The following is a 10942-nucleotide window of genomic DNA, read 5'->3' on the forward strand; positions in this document are numbered from 1 at the left end:
ACTGAAATTCATATTATTTCAGCTAATAGTGTATGCTTTTAGCCGCATCTATGCCTATCTGGCTGCAGTCACAGCAGCCTTCTGCCATACAGGGGCAGCTTGTTTCAGTCACAGTGGTGGATATGAGCACAGAAATTGTTGCTATGGGCAGGCTCCAATGCAGGATTAATTACTGCCTCTCCCTCAGTAGCAGCAGCAGAAGTTCTCATAGTGGTTCTCCTCTGTATGCAGTGGGAAGAGATTATTAGGCATAGCAAGTTTTATTCCTGTGAATTTCACTGTTGTAATTCTTGACTTTATCACTCCAAGCAACTCCCTCGCTCCGTGCCAGGCCTGGAGCCAATGGTCCCTCTGGAGCATCCCCATGGCCCATTCCTGCCCCCTCAGCCGGAGGGACCCACACACACCACAGGTGACATGGAAGGAGGGAGGGAGGGGCAGGAAATGGCACGTCTGTCACTGCTTCTCCAGATGACAGCCTGCATCCCTTTCCTCTTCACACACTGCCAGAGCCTGGCTTGGTGTCACGGTGCTGAACAAATGGCACCTGCTGGTTCTGCCAGCTGCCAGCAGGACTCCTTCCCCCTCAACACACAAATATCCACAAAGAAAAGCAGCCTCATTTGTCACTACCACAGGCTTCCTTTCCAAAGAATCCCAGATTTCCTTACCTTTACTCTCCTACTTTTAGAGGGCTTCATGGCATGGCAGATTCCCTGGGTCTCTCCCACTTCTTCCCACGGCGAGTTCCACCTCAGCCTCAGCTGTGCTGACACAGGAAACATGAGCAGCTCCATGAGAGACATGGCTGGCACAGCACATGGGACTGTCCTACTGCACCCACCAGAGGCAATGGGGCACAGCCAGAGGCCGTGACAGCTCTATCCATAGATGTCAAGACAGGAATCCCTCTGGCAGGGCTGAGGGCAGGGTCTCGGTGGGCTTGGAGGGCAGCTGCAGCCCAGCCCTGCTGCAGCAGTGCCAGCACAGCTGCCCACAGTCCTGAGGGGCTGACAGGGACAGCACCAGGACAGATACAAACACTCCCAGACCACAGGCATCAGGACAGGTGGCTCAAGGTGTGTGGCAGGGACAGGCAGGGCTGGTGATGGCCCCCGAGGCCCCATAACTCTTCAGGGCCTTAAAATGGCAGAAAATGCATCAGTGTATCATTATGCATCTTAAGATTTTCTCATATCATCCAGGTCTAATTAAAGTTCCCATTGGTGGCATGGCAAGACACAGCTAGGTGTGTATGTGACAATACCACCAAAAATAGGAGAGATGGGACTTGTCCTGGTAGACAGGACAGAGTAAACCTGAGGTTGTGGGAAAAAGTAGCAGCAAAAGTTCTGGCAAAGTTGTACCTTTATTCGTAAGCCACATCGGGAAGAAATGCTAGTCACCCATTTTGGACCAATCTGTGATTTTCGAATGCATCTTTATTGATAAGTTGATTAAGCTCTAGTCTGAACTTTATTTTACAAGAACCTGCAGCTAACCAACACAAAAAAATTACCATCATTACCTTGTACAATACTAGCACAAGAACAGAAATGCCACAATTCAGTTGAAAGAACTGTAAAAGAACTAAATTAAATCGTAAACTCTACACGTAACAAACAGTTGTGATTAGTCCCACGTGTCATTTATAAACCCAGCAGCGGGAGGGGAGGACTGAACACAAAGCCAAGCACCCTCTTTTCTCCCCTGAGTGTGCTTAGCCACGTGCTTGGCATGAACAAGTGGGACAGCAGCAGAGAGATGCACACCATCTGCCTGTGTCTTCTTTTATCCCAGAAAGCCTCCTGGGTCTGTTCTCTGCTTCAAAATATTCAGAGCTTCCTAAAACAAGATTGGTGCAGATTTGCACCAAAAGGATGTGAAGGGAGCCTAGTAGTTCAAGGAGAGTGAGTCTGAAAGAGAGGACTGAGCAGTGCAGGCAGAAACTGAAGTTATCTAAGTTGGCAGTGGGTACAACTCATCCTAACACATTTATTCCAGATGAGCACAGGATGAACAGCAAACCTGAAGTTCAGGATGTAATACTGGGGATATTACGCCACCTACATCATCCTTTGTTCCCTCACTTTCTGTCTGCCCGTTCTGACTCTCTGTCTGCATCCTTTGTGGTTCCTCCCTTCTCTCCCATTCTTCTGGTACTTTCCACCCCACAGAGGCAGTAACCCTCCTGCCTTACCACGCTGCCCTCCCTGACCTTCACAGAGTTTTGCCAGTAACTCCCACTTGACATTCCCATGAGCTCTCCTGCCTCATGCACCTCCATATTACAACAGTCAGAGAAGGCTGAAACCTGATTTCCTGTTCCCTACACTCAGAGGAGCACTCATACTGATTTCTCATTCCTGAAGAATACAGGGAACAGTGATCTAACTTTACAGATAAGTAAAATGAGCAAACACCTTCAACTTAATTTGGAATTCACCTGTGTTCTTAATCCTTCTCTTTTCTTCCCTCTTGGTCCCTCTCTTAAATGTAGGAATGTTTACAGTAATTCAGGCCTAGTTCTCTGATTTTTAATTAAGACCCCAGAATTTTCCTGAAAGTCATCTCACTCTCCAAGACCCATTCCTTCATCATAGTTATGGCAGTAATGGGAAAATCTACTGTTCGTGCCACTGGGAAGGAACTGCTTTGGCATGAAAGCATAAGGCTTGCACAGGACAGCACCCATCTGGCACCCTTCTAAGAACAACACTGGCTTAAAATAAAATAATTTAAGAAAAAGATCTACAAATAACCTATTCCCTTTTCCCTTCAAGCCTAAAATAACCCCTCTTGTAGCAGAGAGGCGCTGTTACCCCATCACAAAAAGCCAGCAAAACACATGTGGCAGTGACTGATTTCCTACACTTGTGCACGTGGTGCAAGGGCTGTACAAGGATGAGACAAGATGGAAAGGAAAGCTAAACCCACAGGAATTCTGCCATCTTCAAATCTGCAGAAGACTGCTACAAGGACAACACTGATAGATAATTTTCTGTGTTCACCAAAAACAAGACCACTAGTAGTTAGTTGCCTTAATGCACAGCAAGGGTGACTAAAGTTAGGTATCAAGAAAAGCAATCTCACTTGTAGGCTAGCTAGGAACTGAACAGACAATCTCAGCAGCCTCCAGGATCTTCCTCAGTGAAGTTCAGTTAGAACAAGTGATGAGCAGCCACGGTGAACACGTCTGGGATACTCAGTCCTGTCTCAGAGCTGGTGAGGGCTCCTGAGGTCCTTTCTAGCCCTGTGCTTATGAGTTTATCAGTTGACTACACTGAAAAGAACAAAAGGGTCATTTTTCTGTCCAGCAGTTGCAATTAAAGCAACAAGAGAAAAAAAAATTGAAGAATCTTTCCTTCCTTTACCCAACCTTCATGTCTTACAGCTAAGGAGTTCCCAGCCCTCAGAGTAAGCCCTTCTAATACTGATGGACAGAGCTACCAGCCCTCATAATACTGATGGGAAACACAATAACCCTGGAACAATTCACAGGTAGCAGCTGAATGAGGACTGTCAGCACAGGACAGCCCTGTGTGGGCAGAGTGAAGGGCTTCACAGCTCACTGAACAGGAGCCATGGACAAGACAGGACAAGGTCAGTGTACAACACACAGCATGCCTTCTTCATCAAATAAAAGGGTTACAAGAAAATGGCCATCCTGCCCAGTCACTCTCCTGGAGCTTCACTACACTGGCTTGTCTAGCAGCCTCCAGCACTAACTACTTCCAGCTGTGGCAAGAGAAGAATTGTGAACAGTGGAGTTTCCCCAACCCCCAGTGTGGAACCTCTCATTAATTTTCAAGTTCACCCTGTCCCCCTACCCTGACTCCCCTCAATTTAAAAAATAATGGTTATAATTAATGCGTGGAAGCTGATGACATTGTGCATGTGGTTCACTTCCAGATCTCTTTTTCTCTTCTCATGCATCCTCCTCCTGCCTCTCCAGCAACCCCCTCCCTGCCAATCCATTCCATCAGTCCATCCAGCCTGCATGCCTGGGGGGCTGCTGCTCACTTGCCATAGACGCTCTCATCGCTGTAGGCCACATAGAGAAAATAGTCCTCCTCGTGGTTATCCTGCCAGGGGACAAAGGGACAAAGTGAGGAGCCAAAGCTGGAAACTCACTGCATGTGAGAAAGCCCAACCCTGAGATCATTGTAACATGAGCAGATAACTTCCCTTTCACTGTTCCTCTGCATTTACATTGAAGGCTTCACTTCCCAAGACCAGAGAGAACTCTGGCCACAGTTCTGCTTCTACACACAGGCAGGACACACTTCTGTACACAGGGAATTTACCTGAAGAGCCACAGCCAGGCTGTGTTGCAAGCATGGAACAGAAACAGCCCTGACTGTTCACCAGTATCTCAGCAGTGGTATGGTCTTAAGATAGAGACTTGGACAGATTTAACAGGTCTAAAATCACCTCTAGATGGTATTTTTAATTTTTCAGAATGCTTTGACAAGTGGCTGTATTTCTAAGTCCTGTTTTACATAAGGGCAGTAAAGCTGAGATGTTAAGTGATTACACTGACACAAAAATTCTGCAGAGAGCCAGCAACAGAGATCTGACCTCAGCTCTGGACAGCTAGACACCTTCCTTCGATGTGTTCAGATTTGGAAAGCATCCTGCCTGTGTTATCTTTTATTATCTTTATCAGTACACAGACTGATGAAGTGTCCAGTTATTGTTAAAAAGTGACAGGCTCACAGCACCCCACCAGAGCTCTTTCATTAAAACACCCAGCAGAAGGAGAAATCAAGGAGAAATCAATCCAGGCTGCAAACCACCCATGATATAATGGCTACAGAACTGAGAAATATGGGCATCCAATATGCCTTTAAGGTTGATCAAATAACACTGCTGAGTAGAAATAGTGGGCAGCAGTGCTCACAGCATCCTACACAACCTTCACTTATGCAGTACAAATGATGAAAAAGTAATTCTAGACAAAGAATAAATGTTCCTTCAGAAAGTATTTATAGACAGATGGATGCCCAGTGATACTGGCCCTTTCACTGGCTTTTTACTTACTTTTACTGGCTAAAAGGAAATCTCTTATTTATACACAGTGAAACCTATGTTCTCTGCCCTCCCCAGCCCCAATCCTTCCTCTGAAAACGAAGTGGTTTATTTCAATACTTTGTTAAAGCAGTAGGACCAATATATCACTGCTGGGGTAACTATTTGCCACAACCCTTTCAACTAGCAAACAACTAGTTGAATTGATAAGGCTCCCCAGGCTCGTAACTGGAGGACAGAACTCCCCTGACCAGGTGATGGGATACAGCTCAGGGCAAGAGAGTCCCTGTGCTCAGGCACCTGTGACCAGGCTGAAACCACTGACACTTCTAGACACTGTTCTTGCCAAAACAGGCAAGAGAAAAGGGGCAGGCTTACCTCATAGAGCTGGCCCATGGTAGCACTGGTGGGAGGGATGGTGTTATTGACAAAGAAGAACAAAGCATCTTCCGGCCTCAGGTGGATCCGCTTTCGGATTAAGAAGTAGAACTGACCAACTGGAGAGGAACAAAAAATGCCTTAGATGCTTAAGGAAATGTTGGAGGGTTTCTTGTTGTTGTTGTTGTTCCTGTTTATTTTTGTATTTTAACCCTAATCATGGATGGTTTCTTTTGGTGGTAGAAGTCACACACTGTATATAAAAAGTAGGGGAAAATGAACAATACAGGGAAAAAAAGCAGTAGAGGAAAGCAGTAACTTCATGACTTTAACCACACGAACAGCCAATCCTGTTCCTACTCAGAGCTGGTAGTTTCTCAGGTACACACCTCATGCCATGTCCCCTCTAAATCCACACTTCACCTACTGTGGTATAAAATGCTCTACTGAGAGGATTGGTGGGAAGATGTTTAACTAGTTTAACCTTTAAACCCTACAGATCAAAGACAACTTAGAGAATTTAGCCTTGGTGTAAATGGTTAAACCATTCCTGAAAAAAAGAAGATTTTTATTATTTACTTGAACTATGTTGCACAAGAAAGTTTCTCACAGTCCATTAAATACTATAAGAAGAATAAATACTGTTCCTTTAACTCATTCACGTTCTTAAATAAAAACAGATGTAATCACACTCAAAATCACCATGACCATTCAGAAAAAGAACTTTGCAGCTATGACTACAGCCACAGGGGTGGAAAAGGGTGGGACTATTGCAAGAACTTGTCTCTTTCTGCAACAAGAGTACAGCCTCTGGCAACTCTGCAGCTAGGCCATCATTGACTGGTGATGATGACACTGCTCATGATACACAATTTAGTCACTGTTGTCGTGGTTAGAACTCAGCTGTGACACACTGGCTAAGCCAGTGAGATACCTCAAAAGACCTCAGAGAATTCTGCATGTTTTAATGCAGGCTATAAGGTATAAATGTAACAAGGACAGCAGGTAAACGAGATGTTGAGCCTGTCTGGAGGTTTTCCTTGTGCTGAGCACAGTAAAAAGCACTTCTGAGACCCTCTCACAGGAAGAAAGGAGGAAGAAAGGAGGAAGAAAGGAGGAAGAAAGGAGGAAGAAAGGAGGAAGAAAGGAGGTAGATACTGTTACCTGTGAGGTCAGAAGGCACGAGATACTTTCTTTTGTCTAAGTCAGGTACTCTGGCTTTGGGTGCTTTTTCCACGATTACCTGGAAAGAGAAAGAGAGAGAAAGTGAGAAACAGATGATGAGTATCATTAACCAAAATGGTCCAAAAAGCATCAGTGGATAAGGATATTAGCCTTTGATGGTGCTACCAGGCCTTTAGGTATTTAATCTGTGACAAATACACAACCTAAAGAACACAGAGGTGAGATGACCTGTAAAGAACAGAAGACAAAATCACTCCCAATAGCTGTGCTGGGAGCCCAGGGCTGTAGCAGTAAGCATGGTGAGTGAAAAAAAGAGTCCAGAACAGACATAAAAATAAACCATAATGGCTGATTAAAAAATAGGGCACCTTGATGTTCCCAATTCAGGTTAATTTTGTGTGAAGAAGCTGTCAGGAGGCTAATACACGAACACAAGTTAAGTTAAACTGTTTCCAGGTTACAGTTCCAAACTGCCTTGCACAAAATCAGCCCTACTCCCAGTAGTCCCACATCCTAATTTTTACTTTCACCAATACCAAGTGCTCTAGAATGAAGCAAAGAATTAAAGAGAAAATGCAGCTCATGGGGGATTTTTTTAAAATCTCTAGTTCTTCAGGAGTTATCGCCTACTCTGAAATTCATATTTTTGAAGTTTATTATCCATATTTCCCATAGCCATGGACACTTCCTTCATCATAAAAACATACAATAATTAAAACCAGCCTGCCCTCTGGGCAACTGGACCCACAGAGACCTCTGACACAAAACACTGATTTCCTTATATTCTAACACAGAAAAACACAAAGCTCAGCAGCTTTAAAGTCAAAAAGATAATTTCTGTTAGCAGAGCTAGGCAAAATATTTACCTCAGAAGCAGGAAGTATTCCAAAGTGATCTGATCTCTTTTTCCATTGAAACCTTTGGAACTACTGTGTTTGTGCAGAAAAAAACCGCAGGGGTTGTTTTTCTGGGTTTTTTTGTGGTATGTATTTTTGAACTGGTAAAACATACATCATGTTTCAATCTATGTGGCTTGCTGTTCTGACCACCTAAAATAAACCTAAAGCTGCATTTTCTGAACTTCCTAAACTTTTTAATTTCCTTAGACTTATACTTGTAAATACTACATCTGAGACACTGTAGGACTAATTTCTAAGGGTTCCATGCTCCCATAGCTCTTTGGCAACCCAAATCAGCAAATACAGCTGTTGTGTAAGAGAAAAGGCTGAGCTGCTGTGAACTAAGCCTGCTTTGGAAACAAAATGATGTTGTCCCACCAGTGAGACACAACCCCAGAACAAAATGTTATCACGAGCTTGGTGTATTTAGCCTGGACATGGTGCTGTGCTAACCTGAATGCTTCTAGAGCTGAGTGTGTGTCTCTAAAATATCTCACACCAGAGAGGTACCAACTAGGACATCTTTCCCTGTGCTCCACTTTAATGTGGCCAACACAGCCAAACCTCCTGAAATTTCCAGGTTTGATTTTAAAATAGGAACGTGGTAGCCTCAGCTAATTCAAGACTTTCAAGTACCTAAGTCAGTACAAGGCACTCAAGCTCCTTCAGGCAGTTCGGGGTAGGAGGTGCATTTCTGTTCAAGATGCAGCTGGTAAATGTTGTGAGGGAAGGACAGTACCACAATCCCACTGAACAGGTGCAGGCTGAACAGCAATAGCATTTTTCACATTTTTTACCAGCACAGCCAAACAAGGCACTATCTAAAACAATGAACTGCACTGGGGAGAAACCTTTAGTTCTTGCCTGCAATTTAAAAAACTACTGACAAACCCAACTGCTTGCTGTGACTACCCTCACCTGGGGTAGGGGGAAGGAGAGGGATTGTAGACAGGTCATAAGATAATCAAGGAAAATAAGTCATGCCTATGAGAATGAGGTGTGTGTTGGGACTTCTAAGCCCCTAGGAAAGATTTAGGAAAGATTTAAATCAGATCAGCACTGATTCAAGAGATCCTCAGAGACATTCTCCTCCTGCAAAGAGACTGGGAAGGAATGGAGGTGCTCTGCTAATCTGACTGGCAACTGCAATCAGTCTGCTGGATAATGCAGGTTATCTCTTCTGAAGCACTAAACCCTTCACCTACATAAAAAAATCCTACAAGGAAAATCCTAAGGGTAGAAATACTGACTATTCACATTTGTGTTGTTGTTTAGTGGTGACTGGGATAATGCAGGGCAGTAAAATCTCATCAAAATGCTGAGAGATGTATCATGGCACTGCAGCGTAGGCAGCCAAAAGGATTACATCCTCAAGGATCCTGCTGTCAGGAAGGGCAGACACAGAAGTGATGTGAAGAACACAGTGCTGCATTCATTTTTTTGTATGCAGCTCTGCCAAGAGGTTATCCTTCCTAACTCACATCTGGGCCTTGCTGTGCATCATTTCCAATTATCCTTGCCTCCAGCACACCTTGTTAATCTGGTCCTGGTTTTCTTTACAAAGTTCTGCTGATGCCCCTCCCCATCCTGACCTCCTTTACCTCCTGCCAGACTGGGCCTCACCCTGGGCTCCCCACACGGCTCTTCCTGACACCTTTGCCATGGCCTGCTGTGCAATCTGCCACGTTAATCCTCAATTTACACCTTGTCTCAAGCCAGACCTACAGAGCCCTCATCATAAACACCCAACCCCAGACACTTCAAGCTGACCTCCTGCCGTGCTCAACCTATGCTATGCCAGGCCTCCCTAAAACGGAGAAAACAAAGGCACCCAAATACTGACTTCTAAAAACTTTTTCAAGTCCATTTGAGGGTCATTCCCAAGATAAAAAATGCAGTTAGCCTGCAGGGAAAACATGGAGTGTAACTGTTCTCCCTTTGTCATTAGTTTTACAGGGGATTCCAGGTTTTTTTGAATGTGGTACACTTGTGCAGTAAATCTAGGGCAGAGCTCTCCAGTGGGGATGGAAAAAAAAGAATCCTTGCAAAATATTTATTTAAAAAAGGAAAAAAACCACTCTACACTTAATAAGATTTGTCATTTCTTTTTTAATATAACTATGGAATTATTAACTCAGAAGTTTCCCTCAGGCTCTCCAAAGGGGCCTAAGAATGAGGAAGCAAAATTTAGCCAGATGACCTTGCATTCCAAATGACATTTTCTCCACTGGATGATTAAACAGGAGGGCAAAATAATTGAGAAGTATCATTTTTCTTGCTCTCTCTATATATGTATATCCTCTTCTGTATGCAAAGGAGAAGAGCAAGGCTGTATCGAAAAGACAAGCCAAGATGAAGTAAAATAAAAATAACAGGGAGGTATGAGATGACCCGGATGGGGCCCATGTTTAGTATGAGAAGTACCCGGTTAACGCACTCGCTGATCTCCATTTCCAGAGGAACAAGGGTGAGCTCCCTCTCCACTCCCCCCCAGCAGCCAGGAAAAGATCAGTTCCCTGTGGAGCGACTGCGGATCCCGGGAAAAGGTGTATCCACCCACCCACCCACACCGCAGCCCTTCCCGCAGCAAAAATAGCCCCAGCTCTGCACTGAGGAGAAAAGCAGCCGGGGATTTGAATCATATCAGCGCGATCACCATCATCTGTACTAAACTCATTCCTTTCGCCTTCAGAACGAGGCGAGCGGCGGCCCGGAAAACAAAGGCGGCCGAGCCCGGGCCCGCGGCCTGGGCCGCCCCGCAGCGCGCACTCACGGGCACTCTGTCGGGGTATTTCTTCCGGATCTTCTCCCCTTCTTTTTTCCTGTACTCGAACGGGTGGTCTTCCTTGTACTGGAACTTCATGGCGCCGGGCTGTCCCTCTGCTCGCGGCCGCGGCTTCTCCTGCTGCTGCTGCTGCTGCTGCGGGCGGCGCTGCGGCTGCCTCCGCCCCCGCCTCGGCCGGCGCTGCGCAAACAGCTCCGCCCGCCCGGCCCGGCCCGGCCCAGTCTCGCCCGGCTCGGGCCGTGCCGCGTCACGGGCTGGGGCCGCCCCGAGCCCTCTGCGCTGTGACGTCACGGGCACCCACCCCACTGCGCTATGACGTCAAAGGCAGGTGCCCCCCCGCCGCCGAGCCGTGACGTCACGCGGAGGTGTCCCCCCCCCTTCCCCCCGAGCTGCCCTGTGACGTCACGGGGAGAGCTGAGTGGGGGGACAAGGAGGGGCGCGTCCTTTCCAGCTCGGCGCGTTCTGTTCTTGCAGTGATTTATTGCCCGGCAATATGTAAACAAATATTTTAAAACTATTTTTTTATTATTAATTTTATTATTAATAATAATAATTTTTATTATTTGTATTATTAATAATTTATTATTATTATTATTATTATTATTATTATTATTATTATTATTATTATTATTATTAGGTTTTGGGGGTTTTTTTGTTTAAGGGC

The 10942-nt window shown here is 45.4% G+C and overlaps 1 protein-coding gene across 1 annotated transcript; it reads right to left on the reverse strand.

The window, feature by feature from the left end:
- Positions 1-1424: 1424 nt before the first annotated feature.
- On the reverse strand, positions 1425-10422 carry GABARAPL1 (GABA type A receptor associated protein like 1). The gene is made up of 4 exons (XM_083858655.1): positions 10267-10422; positions 6574-6652; positions 5410-5528; positions 1425-4085 (listed from the first exon to the last, which is right to left on the reverse strand). Exons 1-4 carry the CDS (start codon positions 10354-10356, stop codon positions 4020-4022), a joined length of 354 nt encoding a protein of 117 aa, XP_083714781.1. The 5' UTR covers positions 10357-10422; the 3' UTR covers positions 1425-4019.
- Positions 10423-10942: the final 520 nt, after the last annotated feature.

The sequence above is a fragment of the Zosterops lateralis genome, assembly GCF_965231275.1.
Source record: "Zosterops lateralis genome assembly, chromosome: 4".
NCBI lineage: Eukaryota > Metazoa > Chordata > Aves > Passeriformes > Zosteropidae > Zosterops > Zosterops lateralis.